This window comes from Lonchura striata, chromosome 3, assembly GCF_050655825.1.
Source record: "Lonchura striata isolate lonStrDom1 chromosome 3, ASM5065582v1, whole genome shotgun sequence".
Classification (NCBI taxonomy): Eukaryota; Metazoa; Chordata; class Aves; order Passeriformes; family Estrildidae; genus Lonchura; species Lonchura striata.
In genome coordinates, this window is record NC_140705.1 from 115,404,460 (window position 1) to 115,421,750 (window position 17,291).

Here is a 17,291-nt window from a genome sequence, read left to right on the forward strand (position 1 = left end):
GCGGCGGGAGGGGCGAGGGGCGGGAGCGAGCGGCGAGCGGGGCGGTGTCTGTGAGTGAGGGGAGGGCTGGAGGCGGCTCCGCGGGCCGAGGGCGGCCGGGGCCGGTGCCGGCCGGTGCCGCCGCTCCGTCCGCTCCGGGCGCGGGGCTCGGGCGCCGCCGGGGCCCCCCGGGCCCGGTGCCGGCCCCGCCGGGCCGGGGGCTGGGGGCGGTGTCTGCCGGCGCGGCGCCGCCTCTGCCTGCCGGAGGAGCCGCTTTCCTGCCGGAGCCGCGCTGCGCCCGGGGCCGGGAGCGCGGCTCCGCATCTTCCAGCCTCCCTCGCTGCGCTGGTTTTTAGGGTCTTATCGATGTGTTTTAAGGATTATGGAGCTGTTCTAAGAGCTCTTCGGAATATGTAGGGATTTTTTTTTTTAAAAGCTTCTTTGGGGGCTTTTAGGGGTGTCTTAAAGTAGGGTATTTTTATTGTATTTTAAGGGCGTTCTGAGGCTATTTTTATGTTTTTGTGGGGGTTTTAAGGCATTTTGAAGATGTGGGGTTTTTTTAGGGCATTTTTATGGGGTTTTAGGGTCTTTTCATGGCATAGAGGCTGAGGGGCAGCTTGAGGGGCACTGTGGGGCCTTGAGGGTGACGGAGGCTGGGAGCTGAGGGGGGAACAGGGGAGGGGACAGTGGGTGACACAGAGAGATGCTGAGGGGGGCAGGGGCAGCTGGAGGGTGACACAGAGAAGCTGGGGGCTGAGGGGCAGAGGAGAGGGATTAAGGGTGGCACACAGGAGCTGAGGGGCAGCTGAGAGGGGGCTTGAGGGTGACAGCCAGAGCCTGAGGGCTGGGGGGCAGAGGGAGGGGTCAGGGGTAAAGGGTGAGGCCTTGAGGGCTGGACAGTCCAGTGGAGATCAGGGCTACAGGGTACAGCTTAGGAGGCAAGTTAGGGCACCCCTCACGCCACCCGTACCTCACCCTAAGCAGCCTTTTCCCTTTTCAGCCCCAACAACAGCAGCACAGCATAGCAAGCCTGACAGCGAGACCACACCGGAAGCCTCCCAGTGGGACAGGGCAGCGACCCTCGCACCAGGACAACGCCAGAACCCTCAGAGGACAACAGGACCCGCTGCTAAAAGGTAGGGATGACATCTGTGGGCTAGAGAGCAACAGGAAGGGGTTTGGAGGCTGAGCAGGCTTCCTTGAGTGTTTGTTTTTTTTTTGCAGGGCTATTAGGAATATTTAGGGGAATTTTGAAGGCTTTCTCTGGTGACTTTTAGAGAATTGTTATGCCTTCCTAATGGCTATTGTAGAATTCCTTGGTGCATTTTTAGTGTCAGGATGTGGGTCTGACAGAATGCCCACTGAAAATGCAGAGTACTACTGGAATGTACTGGAATGCTTTGGGAAGGTGCCAGTGGAGGGCCAGTGGGTAAGGTGCCATAATGCTGGTCTGAAGGTTGTGATTTGTGAGCAAAGCAAGGTGGTTGTGGTTAGGGTTTTATGGTGGCAGATTTCTTGAGGTGAAATCCAGCACAGAAAATATCAAGCCCCAAGCTTTGTACTGTCAGTTTGCAACAGGTATTTGGTAAGAAATAAAAAACCCTGAGTACTTGGGGGTGGGAGATTTGGACTGGGAGAAATCCTGCGCTGTTTTGACATTGAGGAGGCAAAAGGAAATTTAGGACCTGACAACCCAGGGGCATTGCAGGGCCCTGGGAATAAATGAGGGATATCTACTTGGTGAAAGCAAATTCAGCAGCCCAGGTTCCTGGCGTCAGTTTGAAGGGCTCCCTTGGCACTGTCAGAAAAGCACAAGTTTGGGGGGGGGGGGCAGCTGGGGTCTGAATATATCCTTTAATATTCGGATTATTTCCAGTCAGCCTCACCCTAAGACCCAAGGAGCTCTGGGCACAATCACAGGCCATTTTCCCTGGGAAAGAAAACTCACCAGTCCAGGTTCCTGATGTCAGTTTGTAGGGCTCCCTATTATATTTTATATTATCTTTATTATAATATTAACTATAATTAATATTAAATATAATATAATATTAAATAAAATATATTTTATTATCTTCCCTGCAAGCAGAAGGAGGTGCAGATTCACGGTGCTTTGTGCTCAAGAGGGGCAGTGAATCTCTGTGGGTGCTTCTGCCCTTTTTCCCTGACCCTAAAGAGAAGAGACACTGTCCCTGCATGGACAGTCTTGGTCTGGAAGTAGTTGGCCTCAGTAACACAGTGTTTTAAGGGCAGAGGAGAGGAGAGGTGGTTCCCATGCCTGTGGGCAGCTCTTCCCGAGAGCAGGAGAGGGGACTGCATTGTTAAGTAGGAAGTGGATGTGTTTCCCAAAGAAAACTTCAGAAATTAAGCTCCAAGGGCAAATACTGCGAGGTTCTACCACCTCCTTGAGGACATCCTTAAAACCACAGGGGCATCAGCAGAGCTTGGAGCAGGACTGGCCAACCCCAGAGCACCTCACGAAGCCCTCTGTGTGTCTGTGGCAGTCGAGTAGCACCTGGGGGGTGCTGAAAGTCCCAGTTCTGAGAGAAAATTCTGTTTAACTTGTACACGTTGGCTGGGTGTGTCCCCCCAGTACAGCTCGGTTCTTCTCTGAGGCGGTGCCTGACAGGGTCTCTCCCTGTTAAGGGCCGGGCGTGTTTTTGGCACAACACAGCAAAGTGGATTATTTGCCCGGCGTTCTCAGGAGAATAATGGTGAGCAGCAGAATTGCTGGGTTGTGGCTGCTGTGCAGCTAAGATCATGCAGTGATGTTTGGTGTTCTCGATTGTAGCTGAGCACGGGACCACAGCCCGGTGACCATAGGACATTCCCCGCAGGCGAAGCAGCCTCCATTGCCACGCGACATGGATTCTCATCCCCAGATGCCAGAGAGATAAGTGGAGGGCTAAGGCCCACAGAGGGGGTGAAAGTGGGGTGCTGGGAGGGCCTTTTGAATCAGCTTTGGGGGCAGGGATGTGCAAGAAGTGTCCCCTTAGACCAGCTAAAGGGAAAGTGTCTGTTTTGATCACAGTGCTGAGGTGCTCAGGGCAGAGCAGTTCTGGTGTGTGTCCTGTCACTTGTCTCTGGTGCACTCTGTGTTCTTTGGGTCTCTCGGTCCTTTCTTCTCCTCAAAAGCTCTCTCTCCCTGTCCTGTGTCACGGGTGTCTGCACGTATTTGTCCCACAGCTGCTCTGCCCTGCTGCATAGCCTGTAATAGCACAAGTCCTGGGGACTTGAAATTTGTAATTTGCAGGGTGTAGTTGGGCTCTAGATTGTATCAGGAGATTGACATAACATGTTTGGTGCTGTTAAGTTGTCCTGCAGCCATTTGACACTAGTCCTAACTTCCTTTCAGATGCAGACAGTTCAGATCAGTGGCAGAGAGCCCCAGTCCTGGGTGAGGGTTTTCCCATGATCGGGTCAGTCATTGTTTGCATTTTCAGGGGAAGCCTAAATAGTGACCATGTTACAGCAGTGTTCTTTGCCTTTATTTTTAGGAGGTCCAGGCAGATAGCAGCAGTCAAGGCCCTGTGTGCCAGGTGAGCAGTGGACAGAAGGAGTTGTTCTTGCTCAGGTTTCAGGTTTTGGTGCAATTCTAAGCATCCACTCTTGGTTACTTTGTTTTATTTTAGGCAGTCATCTTGCAAGATGTCTCTGGTCCGGATGTCTGGATGTCCAAGGCCAGGTGGGTGCAAGCGTAAAGTCTGGGTGGGTGTGCTTTTCAGGTCAGGGGGATGTTGTTTTCACAGTATCTCAGTGTGGGTTGTTTTGCTTTGTTTTTTTGCAGGTGCTGTCGCTGCCCTAGCTGTGTGAAGGAACAGAGGCGAGCGGGTGAGTTGGCATTTTGGCACGGTGACTCACAGGTGACCCTTATGCAGCAGCATGCTAAGTGTGTACCTTTTTGTTTTTCAGGTATCCTCCAGGCAGCTTGTGGAGTCAAATTGAGACTTCAGGTGAGCCGGGGCAGCGGTGTGTCGGAGTTTCGGGGATTCCTCTTTTCGTGGGCACTAGTTGCATTTTCTGTTTTGTCTTAGGTACCCTGAGGAGGAGCGTAGCTGAAGTTTGGAAACAGCAGCACCGAAGCTGATGCAGAGAACGTCTCGCCGTCCACATCCAACTGACATTGGATTCCATCCGGTTGTCTTGCAAAAGCCAAGTGCTGGGGCCAGTAGGTGGGAGATGGGGGGAAAACCTTTACTATCACAGGAGGCTATTTGATGTTAGCTTGGAGAATAGGCCCATAGTGGGACGGGCCCCTCGGGAGCAAAGGGAGAGGGTTTCTCCTCAGCCCCCCCAGAGTCTTCGCCGGGCAGGGCAGTTCCGATCCCTCTCTGGTTCTCGTGACGTTCGCATCGGCGGCCTTCTTTGACTCTTGACGTTGTCGTGGATCTTTTCACCATAGGAGCCCGCCTTCATGTCTGGAGCTATAGCTACAGTCACCCTGTAGTCATTTCTTCCTTCTCTAGGCCTACTGAGCTTCTTAGGCTTCCTCTTAAGTGCTTTGGCACTAACATCTTGAAAGGAGTTGCATGTCATCATCAAGTGCTACTGCCCTAGGGCTTTCTTTTCTTTGGCATCATCAGCCCATGGCTCATCTTGGGCTAGGAATCTTGGGTCCATAAGGTGAAATTGCCAGGCAGTTTCCACTTGTGTCCGTGTCACGTTGTCTGTGTCCGTGTCACGTTGTCTGTGTCATAGGCCTTTGTTACATCTCCATGCTTTAGCAACATCATTTTGTGCCGTATTGGCCATATTTTGCTCACGTACCTTCCCGGATATCAATTATTCTGGCATTTTTACATATTCACTTTTTGGGTCCGGACGATGTACACGAGATGTTCTCATCCGTCTTCATTCTCAGTTTTGGTAGCCCTTCTCATGGACTTCCGTACGGAGCTTATTAGCCCCTCATCACCTGACCACAGTAGTTCCGTAGCATCTGCCTTCTCAAAGGATATAGGGCTCAAAAATTAGTCTTCTGGAGAATTATATCAAGTCCTCACTTATCTTGTATCTCTGTCAGCTTACGTTGTATGCACTTATGATGCACCTACCTGTGTCTGCTTCTATTGTATGTGCGTATGTTGTGCCTACCTATGTTAGCTTATATTGTTTGTGCTTACACTGTATGTACCTACGTTGGCTTATGTTGTTTGTGCTTATACTGTACGTACCTACGTTGGCTTATGTTGTTTGTGCTTATACTGTACGTACCTACGTTGGCTTATGTTGTTTGTGCTTATACTGTATGTACCTACGTTGCCTTATGTTGTATGCACCTCTGTTGTGGCAATTATGATCGGAGCTGCCTTGCCCGGGCAAGTAGTCACGCTCAGGTAGAGCAGTTATAAAGCTTTGCCGTTCATCTGTTCTCTACGGGGTTTGGGGTACAACACTGATGGGCCCAGAGTTGGTATAGCTCCTAGCTCTCAGATAGTCAGTCACTGACCGCCTCCCCTTGTCTCGTAGGTCCCCGGGTCCCTACAGAATTTCCTGGAATCTACCATTTGACATGGAGGTCCTGCGGTCAGAAGAAGCGTTTAAGCATATTCTTCAGTGCAGCGTTTCACGTAAGGGTGGCAGCCAGCGTGTCAGCAGAAGAATGTGTGAGAGTGTGACTGTCTGTGTCTGTCTGTGAGAGTTTGTGTGTGCTTGTGTCTGCAGCTGTGTGTGTGTGTGGAGCAGATACAACCTTGTGTGTATGGCCTTTGCCTTTCAGGGGGGGTTTTCATCAGGCAGGAGGATTTTTTGGGAGTCTCCGGAGCGAGTTGCCGTGAATGTGAGTTTGTGCGTAACGCGAAGGGGGCGTGCACGTCGGCGGAGCGTTTTGCGCCGTTTTTGTTCCGGGTGCGTCATAACAATAAAAGCGTTGTGGACTTTTCTGAAATGGAGATACGGTTATATTGTGTCAATATGTATTTGGCTTGTAGTACATTATATTGTTCTGTCTTTGCAGTTGTTCCTGTCTTTTGATGTATTTTGCTGTATGTAAATTGGACTTGTACTTGTGTGCCTAGGTATGATGTATTCTTTGTTGTATTTGTCTCTGTACTTGCATTTGTATGCATTGTTTCCCTGTGTATTGCTGAAGTTTAAATTAAAGGAATAAAGATTAATCAGCCCTAATAATGATGCCTCTTACCCTCTGCCCTGCCCACCATTCATCTCCTGTCTTTCTTTGGTGTGGTTGAGTCCTATCATTTTCACCCTTTTTCTCCCTTTGCCTCTTACTTTCCTCCTTAGTATATTACTCACTTTATCCTTCCATGTGTAACTCTTTGTCTCTGCCTGTGTTTTCCTTTGTTTCCATTTCTAACACATCTCCATGTTTCTCTCACCCTATTTCCTTCTCACCCTATTTTCTTCCATTCCTCTACATGTATTTCCCCATGTCTCTTTGTCTGTCTCTTTCAATCTAGGTTTCACTATGTTTTCTTCTTTTTTTTTCCTTTGTCAGCCTTTGTCTTTCTAACACTTGCTATCATTGTCTTTGTCTCTGACCCTTTTTCCTTTTCTGTCCAACTTTAACTTTTTTGTCTAGCTCTCTATTTCTTTCTCTCTTGAACCCTACCTTGTGTTCAGTCTCTCCATTTGTTTTCCTGTAGGTTTTCAGCTCTATTTCTTCTTTTTCTTGTCTCTCTATTTGCTTTTCTCTTTCATTTCAACTGCTTCCTTTTCTGTTTGTCTTTCACTCTTTTTCTCTTTACCCCTCCTTTCTTTTGCCTTTCTCTTTCCAATCTGACTTTTTTAGTTTTTCTTTTTATCTCTCTTTTATTTTTCTTGCTCTGTTTTCTTCTTACTCTCTTCCTTTTCTTCTTCTCACTCTTTCTTCTTGCTCTCTTCTTCTCTCTTCTTCTTCCTCTCACTATCCTCGTCTTCTCCTCGCTCTCTCCTCTTCTCCTCACTCCTCTTCCTCCTCTCTCCTCACTCCTCTTCCTCCTCTCTCCTCACTCCTCTTCCTCCTCTCTCCTCTTCTTCTCACTCTCTCTCCTCTTCTTCTCACACTCTCCTCCTCTTCTCTCTCTCTCCTTTTCTTCTCACTCCTCTTCCTCCTCTCCTCACTTTCTCCTCTTCCTCCTCTTTCTTCTTCCTCTGACACTCTCCTCTTCTTCTTACTCTCTCCTTTCACTCTCCTCTTCTTCTCACACTCTCCTTTTCTTCATCTCACTCTCTCCTTCTCACTCGCTCCTCTTCCTCCTCTCTCCTCACTTTGTCCTCTTCCTCCTCTCCTCTTCTTCCTCTCTCCTCTTCTTGTTCTCTCTTCTTCTCACTCTGTCCTCTTCTCACACTCTCTCCTCACACTCTCTCCTCTTCTCACACTCTCTTCATCTCTCTCTCCTTTTCTCCTCACTCTGTCCTCTTCCTCCTCTCTCCTCTTCTTCCTCTCACTCTCTCCTCTTATTCTTCTCACCCTCTCCTCTTCTTCATCTCACTCTCTCCTTTTCTTCTCACTCTGTCCTCTTCCTCCTTTCTCCTCACTTTCTCCTCTTCTTCCTCTCTCTTCTTCTTCCTCACTCTCTCCACTTCTTACCTCTCTCCTTTTCTTCTCTCTCTCCTTTTCCTCCTCTCTCTCTCCTTTTCCTCTCCTCTTCTTCTCACTTTCTCTTCTTCCTCCTCTTTCTTCTTCCTCTGACTCTCTCCTCTTCATCTTACTCTCTCCTCTCACTCTCCTCTTCTTCATCTCACTCTCTCTTCTTCTCACACTCTCCTTTTCATCTCACTCTCTCCTTCTCACTTGCTCCTCTTCCTCCTCTCTCCTTTTCTCACTTTCTCCTCTTCCTCTCCTCTTCTTGTTCTCACTCTCTTTTCTTCTTCTCACGCTCTCCTCTTCTTCTCACTCTCTTCTTCATCTTTCTCCTTTTCTTCTCAGTCTCTTCTCTTCCTCCTCTCCTCACTTTCTCCTCTTCCTCCTCTCACTTCTTCCTTCTCTCTCTTCTTCTCACTCTCTCCTCTTCTTCTCACTCTCTCCTCTTCTCACACTCTCTTCTTCATCTCTCTCTCTCCTTTTCTCCTCCTCTCTCCTCTTCCTCCTCTCTCCTCTTCCTCCTCTCTCCTCTTCCTCCTCTCTCCTCTTCTCACTCTCCTTCTCTCTCTTATCTTCCTCCTCTCTCTCTCTTTTTCTTCCTCTCACTTACTCCTCTTCCTCCTCTCTTCCTCTTGTCACTCTCTCCTCTCTTCTTCTCACACTCTCTTCATCTCTCCTTTTCTTCTCACTCTCTCCTCTTTCTCCTCTCTCCTCTTCTTCTCACTCTCTTTTCTCACTCTGTCCTCTTCTTCTCACACTCTCTTCATCTCACTCTCTCCTTTCCTTCTCTCTCTTTCCTCTTCCTCTTCTCTCCTCCTTCACACTCGCTGCTCTTCCTCCTCTCTCCTATTCTTCTTCTCTCTCCTCTTCCTCCTCTCCGTCTCCTCTTCTTCCTCTCACTTTCTCCTCTTCCTCCTCTCTCTTCTTCCTCCTTTCTTCTTCTTCTCATTTCTTCCTCCCACTCTCTCCACTTCTCACTCTCTCCTCTTCATCTCACTCTCTCCTTCTCACTCTCTCCTTTTCCTCCTCTCTCCTTCTCACTCTCTCCTCTCTCTCATCTTCCTCCTCTCTCCTCTTCTTCCTCTCACTTACTCCTCTTCCTCCTCTCTCTTCCTCTTGTCACTCTCTCCTTTCCTTCTCACACTCTCTTCTTCCTCTCACACTTTCCTCTTCTTCTTGCTCTCTCCTGTCCTTCTCACACTCTTCTTCATCTCTCTCCCTTTCTTCTCACTCCTCTTCCTCCTCTCTCCTCTTTTTCTTCTCACTCTCTTGTCTTCCTCATCTCTCTTTTTCCTTACTCTCTCCTCTTCCTGCTCTCTCCTTTTCTTCTTCTCCCTCTCTCTCTCCTTATCACTCTCTCCTCTTCTTCTCACTGTCTCCTTCTCTTTCTCTCTTTTTTTTCCTTTCTGTACTTAGAATAAAAAAGCAGGAGTAGAAAATACTGTGCTCCGAGGAAGTAAAAAAAGAAAACAACTTTAAAAATAAAAATTTCTACTCCCTGGGAGCATCAAAGTAAAAATAAAAATTTTTACTCCCTGGTAGCATCAGATTTTCTACTGCTGCGCCTGACAATATTTTTGGGTAGGGGAGGGGTCTGTCTGGTAGCCACACCCCCACCCTGAATCCTCCCTCTACCCTAACCCCTTCCCTGACCCACCCTCCACCCCCTCCCCCACACCCTGACCCCGCCCCTAACCACGCCCCCAATGCTGACCCCCTCCCCCTAACCCCCACCCCGTCCTTACCCCCTCCCCTGGCCCCGCCCCCAGCCACACACCCTCCCCTGACTTCTACTGATACCTATTAAGATACGTATAAAAATCTGAAATAAAATATAATAGGAATAAATGTAAGAAATTATGAAAATATAATTTTCCATCAATATCCATTACAAATCCGAATGTGAATATAAATATGAAAAATAGAAAAATAAAGCATATTGAAATGCAGCTTAAGAGGAAAGCTTTTTTCTTTCGGTTCCTGTCGGGTCGCAGGCAGGCTTTTTGTTCCGTTCTTTCCCGCGCGGACGCTTTGGGGCGTTCGCTGCCGAGGCCGTGCCGGCGGGGACGGCGCGGTGCTGCCGCCGTGTGGGCAGAGAGCGGTACTGCAGCCCCCCAGCCAGTGCCCGGCAAAACCACCGAGTGGCTTGGCGCGGACTCGCTTGAAAAGTGCTGCCGCCTTGTGGGCACAGGGCGGTACTGCAGCCCGGCTGCCTTCTTGGGAGCGGCTAGGCACGGACTCGCTTGAAAAGTGCTGCCGCCTTGTGGACAAAGCGCGGTACTGCAGCCCGGCCGCCCTCTTGGGAGCGGCTTGGCGCGGACTCGCTTGAAAAGTGCTGCCGCTTTGTGGACACAGGGCGGTACTGCAGCCCCGCCACCCACGGCCGCCCTCTTGCGAGTGGCTTGGCGCAGACTCGCTTGAAAAGTGCTGCCGCCTTGTGAACACAGGGCAGTACTGCGGCCCCGCCGCCCTCTTGGGAGTGGCTTGGCGCGGACTCGCTTGAAAAGTGCTGCCGCCTTGTGAACACAGGGCGGTACTGTGGCCCCACCACCCACGGCCGCCCTCTTGGGAGTGGCTTGGCGCGGACTCGCTTGAAAAGTGCTGCCGCCTTGTGGACAAAGGGCGGTACTGCAGCCCGGCCGCCCGCGGCCGCCCTCTTGCGAGTGGCTTGGCGCGGACTCGCTTGAAAAGTGCTGCCGCCTTGTGGGCACAGGGCGGTACTGCAGCCCCCCAGCCAGCGCCCGGCAAAACCGGCGGGAGGGGCGAGGGGCGGCAGCGAGCGGCGAGCGGGGCGGTGTCTGTGAGTGAGGGGAGGGCTGGAGGCGGCTCCGCGGCGGCGCCGGATTAAGATGGCAGCGGCGAGGGAGGCTTTCTGTCCCGTTCCGGCCGCCGTCCGTACCGGAACGCTTTGTGCCTCTCTGTCCCTCGCCGGCCGCCGTCCCCCACGTGTCGCGAGCCCGGCGCCGCCGTGATGGCGGCGGGCGGTGGGACCGGGCTCGGGCGGCTCTGGAGGCGCTGCTGGAGGTGGGATTCGGGGCCCGGCGCGCTGAGGGCGGCGGCACCGGGGGGACAGCGGGGGAGGGCGGGCGGGAGCAGCCGGAGGGGACCCGGCACCGGCACCGGGAATGGGATTATGGCGGGGGCGGGACACACGGACAGGCCCCGGAGCCCTCGGGACCCCCAAAACTCCACCGGGACCCCCAAAAAACTCCCCGGGAACCCCTCAGAACCCTCTGGGACCCCCCAAAAATAACCGGGAGCCCCCCGGTCCCGCAGGGCGAAGGCGCTGGCGCTGACCGGGAACCGGGGAGTGGAGCCGGCCATGGACTGGTGAGGGGGGACCCCAAGAACACTCCCGGGACCCCCAAAAATACCCGGCGGGATCCCCCAAAAACAGCCCCGGGATCACCAAAAACAGCCTCGGGAACCCAAAAATTCCCTTCAGAAGCCCCAAAAATCCCCCTGGGACCCTCAAAAACCCCCTGAGACCCCCAAAATTCCCTTCAGGACCCCAACCCCCTCCCCCCCCCCAGGACCCCCAAAATTCCTCCCAAAAACCCCCTGAAACCTCCAAAATTCTCCCCAGGACTCCAAAACCCTCCCTGGGACGCCCAAAATTCTCTTTGGGACCCCAAAACTCCCCCTGTGACCTCCAAATTTCCCTTTAGGACCCCTGAAATTCCTTCTGGGACCCCCAAAACCCCCTGAGACCCCAAAAGTCCTCCTGGGATGCCCCAAAAACCTTCCAGAACCCCCCAGAACCCCCTCCAATTTTGGGTCCCCCCCCGATTCGGGGTTCCCCCCGGTTTTTGGGTCCCCAGGCTGGTGGCTCATGAGGACGACCCCGACTCGGACCCCGAACTCCCCCCGGGTTTGGGGGCGCCGCCCGCGGGCCTGGGGGGGCCCCGGCAGCCGCCGGCCCCCGAGGACGAGACCCAGAAGTGAATTTTGGGGGTCGGGGGGGAATTTTTGGGTTGGGGAGGAAAATTTGGGGTATGGGGAGCTCAGGGATATTTTGGGGTTCAGAGTGGTTAATTTGGGGTTTCAGGGTGTTTATGGGCAGGGTTTTCGGGTATTCTCGGGAGGGCTTTGGGGTATTCTTTGGTGGGTTTTAGGGTATTTTTGGGTGGATTTTTTGGGATATTTTTGGGAGGGTTTTGGGCTGGTTTTGGGGCATTTTATGGTGAGTTTTTTGGATCTTTTTAGGAAGGTTTGGGTATTTTTGGGTGGGTTTTTTGGGGGCATTTAGGACGATTTTGGGGTATTTTTGGGTGGGTTTTGGGCTGAAGGCGGCTCAGCGGCGGCGCTGGAGAAGGATGGCAGCGGCGAGGGGGGCCCGGCGGGGCCCTGCCTTTGCCAGCCCCTCCTGCCGCCCTCCTTGGAATGGTTTGGGGCAGTATGGGGTTATTGAGGTAGGAGTAATTATTTTGTTGTTGTTGATTTAATGTGGGGTTTTTTTGTTTGTTTGTTTGTTGTTGTTGTTTGATGTATTTGGTTTGTAGAGCAGGAACTGTAGACAGAATCCTGCAGAAGTAATATGGAATTTGTCCTCCCAAAACCCGCCTGGCTTCCAACCACTTTCAGCACGTGGTCTTCCTTAGCAGCACATGGTACCCCACACTTGGGAGCCGGTGCACTCTACTTTTCTCTCCTCCTTTGCTGACAGATCCTGCTGAGGCTGAGGACAAAGCCCTACCCCTACACGGACAAGGCAGCAGACCTGGTTCGGGACGCCAGCGTGCTCCAGGCTGCTCCAGGACTCTGATCAAACATCAGCATCCCCGTCTCTCACATTGATGGTATGTGGTAACCCCTTAAGAACAGAATTCCACCTTTTCTAACCCTAAGCAGCAAACTGGGGATGGGTAACTCTAGAAATCTAGAAATCCTGTCATGTAAGGACCTCCAGGTTTCAGCCCTCCGTGTGTCCTTGGTATCAGAAGCTGGAATTGCAGAGTTGCCACTTTACCTCCAAACGTAATTTTTGATGTGGTTGTGCCACTTTAACAGTATATGAAATCTCTCTTCGTGTTCTTGCAGCAGCATTTTTGAACTACAAAGGAAATCTAGCCCTTCTGCCCAGAGCTGTTCACAGAATTGTGGAATTCCAGATGGGTTTGGATGGGAAGGCACCTTTTTTTTTGCAGCATTAGATTTTTGCAGCATTGCAGCTTTTCAAGCTTCTAAGTAAGTTACTTCATTCAGATTTAAACTCTCTTGAAGCATGCTTGATATGGTTTGTTTTTTTCATTGTTATGTTAGTTTTTGTTTTGGTTTTAATTTGGCTTTCTTTTTTGCCTGGCGTAGGAAAATTTTACAGCTCTCACTTTTTTCTTCTCCAGTTGAGTATTACCAGTGTTACCTTCTTAATTCAAAAACCATTTGCTGTATGGAAAAAGCACCTTGCCTTTGTGAAGGGCCAGGTGGGAACTGTTTTAATGGCCAGTGGCACAGCCCTGTAGCACACAATTCCCAGGAAGTGGGGAGCCCTCTGCCAGGCAGAGCCACCTGGCCAGGTTCCTGCGGGTGCTGCTGCTGTACCCGGCTGATGAGGTGAGAAGCAGCTTGGCTTTACTGCCAAAATAAAACTCACCCGTTTTCCTATGAATCCCAGCAAAGTGGTCCCAAAGGCTCTGTCACTCAGTCTCTGCTTCCATTGGTGTGGAGAGGCTGGATCCCAGTTATCACCCCAGCAGTGCCCCTGCCTCCCTTTTCCCCACTTTTCTGTTCCAGTCGTGCGAAACATTCAGGCTTTGTTTTCTTCCCCCTGCGGTTCACTGCAGATCCCAGAAAACCCACAGGAGGGAAGATCATTCCTTGTGCTTCAACCTCCAGGTGAGAGAGGAGATGGTCACATCCTAGGAGCCTGATTTTGGAATGTTTTATGGAATTGGCCCAGTGGCTTTTACTTCTGGGGTTCCTGGAGTCTGTCCCTGGCAGGTCCAGCCTGTGCTTCAACTGAGAGCCCTCAGTCCGCAGGGAAATGAACCTTTGGGGAAGTTCTTACAGCTCTGCTTAGTGCTTTATGAATGGTGATGATTTTCTGGAAGTAGGCTGTCCATTCTGACCCTTTTTCTTCCCTCTCCCTGCAGACTGTACCTGCTGAGAGGCTGAGGTGAGACCAGGATCTGTAAAATCCCTGACTCTCCGTGTTTTCCTGAGGCTGAAGCCGTGTTTGCTGTCAGTGACGACAGGGTGGGAGATGCTAAACACTGAAAACTTTGGGGTTTTTCCCCTGAACTCCCCAAGACTCTCTGCAGCTGTGCCCTGTCTCTCTCTTGAAAGAGTTTCTGGATTTACAAAGGTTTTTACATTCTGCAATATTTATCTATAACTCGATTAAAAAGAATCATACTGTATCAATGTGGTGTTAATTACTTTGTTTGAGTCGGTTAATTAAAGCAAATTGTTGGTAAGGGGTTTGAACATCCCTTAGTTGGAGCTGGCAGCTCTTATTTAATTTCTCTTCATTCCTTTAATTTCTTTCAATTATTTCTTGAGCCATTACTGCAATTAGGATGTACAGTAAGGACAAGAGCATTTCTGCCCTGCTGGATTGGGAAATCCGAGCCCAATTCCTTGGAGAGATTGAGGGGATGGGGATCTGTGCCTCAAGCTGGGTTTTGACAGTGGGAATTTGGTGAGGAAGGAAGAGGAGAGATCCCACGGAAAGTGGCTGAGGCCAGTTCCGCTGGCTTTGGGTGCTCCTACCCCCGAGAAAATCATCCTGGCTGAAGGGAACTGGAAGAAGCCAGGGGGCTGCGCCGGGGGCTGTGCAGGGACCCCAAACCCTGGTCAGGGGCGCTGGGCAGTGCCAGCTGCAGAGGAACGCTGCAGAGGGGCTGCGCTGGAGCCCCTCAGCTTCCATGCAGAGATGCTGGCACTGCGGGGCTTTCGGGACACTGCCGAGAGGCTCCGCTGCCAGAGCCGGGGAGTTCTCCCGTTCTTTTCTGTCGTGCTGGGCACCTGGCAAGTCCTTAGAGCCCCGCAGGCTGCCAGTGCCAGCGGAGCAGCTGGAATCACAGACGGTCACACAGAAACCGGGCTGGGAGAGCAAATGAGCTCTTCCATGTTGTTTTTCACAACGCGTTTTGGATTTATACCAGAATCTCTTCTCTCCCCTCAGACCCCGTACCCCTGAGTTCTGAGTTTTCTCACAGAAATGTCTCGGCCTGCACCGGGAAAAAGAAAATTCCCTGGCACGGCGGGGAGCGGCGGGGTTTGGGGGTGCTGGGGCGGCACGGGGGTCCCCGCGCCCCGGCCGGTCTCGGTCAGCCCCGGGAAATCGCCGCCGCCGCCGGCTCGGCCCCGGCGCCGCCCCGGTGCTCCGGCCCGAGAGAGACCCCGACCCGCCCGCCGGGGCAGAGGCGGCACCGCCGGGAGCCGAAGCGGCAGCCCCGGGCCCATCCCGGCGGGCCGGGAGCGATGGCCCCGCCTCCATCCCGGGCGGGCCGGAGCCTCAGGGGCGGGGCCGGGCCGGAGCCTCAGGGGCGGGGCCGGCGCTGGCTCAGGTGCGCGGGACCGCGGGGCACCTGCGTGGGGTGGGGCCGAGCTTATTTAAGTGCCGGGAATCGCTGCAGCCGCCATTTGCTCACTCGGAGCGCGGTGCGGGTGGTGGGTTCTGTGCGGGCTCCGCAGCTTCGCCCGTCTCTCCTTCTCCCCCTTTACACTTCCTTCCTCCTGCTCCCATTCCCCTTCTTTCCCTGCCTTTCCCCCGTTTTCCTGTCCTCCCCAAAGCCGACTGCTTTCGCTCCCCTTTTGTGCCCCCTTCTACTCTTCCTTCCTTCTGCTCCTATTCCCCTTCTTTGTCTTCCTCCTTTTCCTTCTCGTCCCATTTCGGCCTCCCGTCCCACCATCTACCCTTCCTTCCTTCTCTCCATATTTCTGTTTTTTCTCCCCTAAACCCACTCTCCCTCCTCCCCCAAACGCGACGCCCCCCACTCGTCCCTCACCTGTCCCTGCCCCGCTGCTCCGTTCCATTCCCCCTCTCTCCCTCCTCTGTCCCGTCCCTCTTTCCCCCTGCCGGCCTTTCCCTTCCCCGCCCGCTTTCCTCCGCAGCCCGACCTCCCTCCCCACCTTCCCGCATGCCCCGCTCTGCCTCCTCTCTTCCCGTCCCTTTTTCCTTCTTTCCTCGCAGCCGCGGGGCTCGGGGCGCCGCAGAATAAAGCCCAGAGGGCCGGAGCCGGCGCCCCCCGCCCTCGCTGGGGTCCCCACACGGGGCCGGAGCCGCTCTGCGGGTCCCCCCATTGCAGTCTAATACACGGCCCGACACTGCCGGGGTGCGGCTTTCCCGACATCACACTGGGGGTCGGGCTGGGGGTCGGGAGGGGGTCCTGGGGGGAGGAGGGTGGGGGGGTTAGGAAGGGCCCCCTCATTAGGAGGGGGTCCCGGGGGAGGAGGGTGGGGGGAGGGGGATAGGAAGGGCCCCCTCCGGAGGAGGGGGTCCGGGGGAGGGGGGCGGGGTGGAGGGCGGGGCCTTCCCCCCTCCAGCCCCGGCCCCTCCCCGGGACCCCCTCCTCCGGACAGGGGCCCGGGGGGGTTGGGGAGGGGGGGGGGAGGGGGCGGGGGGGGAGGGTGGGGGGGCGGGGGGGGAGGGTGGGGGGGGCGGGGGGGTTGGGGGGGAGGGGGCGGGGGGGGCGGGGGGGGGCGGGGGGGTTGGGGGGGAGGGGGCGGGGGGGGCGGGGGGGGGGCGGGGGGGTTGGGGGGGGGGGCGGGGGCGGGGGGGGGTGCACGTCACTCTGTGCCGTGAACAGACATTTAAAAAAAAAAAAACCAAATGGCCGGCCGTTCCCCCCTTCCCACCCCCCCCCCTCCCGCCCCCCCCCCCTCCCGCCCCCCCCCCTCCCACCCCCCCCTCCCACCCCACCCCCCCGCCCCCCCCCCACCCTCCCCCCCCCCCCCCCAACCCCCCCGGGCCCCGGTCCGGAGGAGGGGGTCCCGGGGAGGGGCCGGGGCTGGAGGGGGGAAGGCCCCCCCCTCCACCCCGCCCCCCTCCCCCGGACCCCCTCCTCCGGAGGGGGCCCACCCTGGCCCCCCTCCCCCGGACCCCCTCCTCCGGAGGGGGCCCTTCCTATCCCCCCCCCCACCCTCCTCCCCCGGGACCCCCTCCTAATGAGGGGGCCCTTCCTAACCCCCCCACCCTCCTCCCCCCAGGACCCCCTCCCGACCCCCAGCCCGACCCCCAGTGTGATGTCGGGAAAGCCGCACCCCGGCAGTGTCGGGCCGTGTATTAGACTGCAATGGGGGGACCCGCAGAGCGGCTCCGGCCCCGTGTGGGGACCCCAGCGAGGGCGGGGGGCGCCGGCTCCGGCCCTCTGGGCTTTATTCTGCGGCGCCCCGAGCCCCGCGGCTGCGAGGAAAGAAGGAAAAGGGGAATGGGGAACGAGAACAGGGGAGCAGAGGGGGCGCTCAAGGGGAGGGTGACAGGGACAGGGGGCAGGTGGGGGCAGGTCGGGGTGTGCAGGGGGCTGGGGGAAGGCAGGGTGAAGGAAGAGAAAGATTGAAGGCAGCTTTGGGGAAGGAGGCGGAATATGTGGAGGGGGAAAGGTATCACGGAAAGGCGGCAGGAGGAACCGGGAGCGCGTGGGGGGGAGCAGGGAGAGGGGGCACGGGGGAGCCCGGCTGGGGAGAGAAGGAACAGGGAAAGGATGGAGGAACAGGGTAGCGTAGGGGTGAGTAGGGGAATAGAGAGGGAGGACAAGGAAAGGAGAGTAGGGGGGCCCGCCCGGGAGGGAGGGAGGGGAGGGCTAGGGGGGAGAGGGAGGGGGGGGGGTTTGGGGGGGGGGAGGGT

The 17,291-nt window shown here is 54.7% G+C and overlaps 1 protein-coding gene and 1 long non-coding RNA gene across 3 annotated transcripts; both read left to right on the forward strand.

Moving 5' to 3' along the window:
- The first annotated feature begins 243 nt into the window (after positions 1–243).
- On the forward strand, positions 244–6,105 carry LOC144245968 (uncharacterized). Of its 2 annotated transcripts, XR_014954147.1 has the most exons (4): positions 244–392; positions 980–1,115; positions 2,768–4,148; positions 5,446–6,105. It is a non-coding gene; the product is annotated as an uncharacterized LOC144245968 (long non-coding RNA). The 2 variants fall into 2 exon arrangements; XR_014954146.1 differs by having other exon boundaries at positions 2,768–6,105.
- A 4,095-nt stretch (positions 6,106–10,200) lies between these two features.
- On the forward strand, positions 10,201–13,860 carry LOC146768074 (UBX domain-containing protein 1-like). The gene is made up of 5 exons (XM_085576204.1): positions 10,201–10,525; positions 10,778–10,831; positions 11,323–11,442; positions 12,168–12,688; positions 13,594–13,860. Exons 1-4 carry the CDS (start codon positions 10,473–10,475, stop codon positions 12,175–12,177), a joined length of 237 nt encoding a protein of 78 aa, XP_085432330.1. The 5' UTR covers positions 10,201–10,472; the 3' UTR covers positions 12,178–12,688; positions 13,594–13,860.
- The last annotated feature ends 3,431 nt before the right edge of the window (positions 13,861–17,291 follow it).

Bases quoted from the DNA above. Each gene is read 5' to 3' on its own strand.
- LOC146768074 (XM_085576204.1), top strand. From the start codon at position 10,473: ATGGCGGCGGGCGGTGGGACCGGGCTCGGGCGGCTCTGGAGGCGCTGC. The intron at 10,526-10,777 runs GTGGGATTCGGG...CCGGTCCCGCAG, and splicing joins CTCTGGAGGCGCTGCTGGAG to GGCGAAGGCGCTGGCGCTGA. The intron at 10,832-11,322 runs GTGAGGGGGGAC...TTGGGTCCCCAG, and splicing joins GTGGAGCCGGCCATGGACTG to GCTGGTGGCTCATGAGGACG.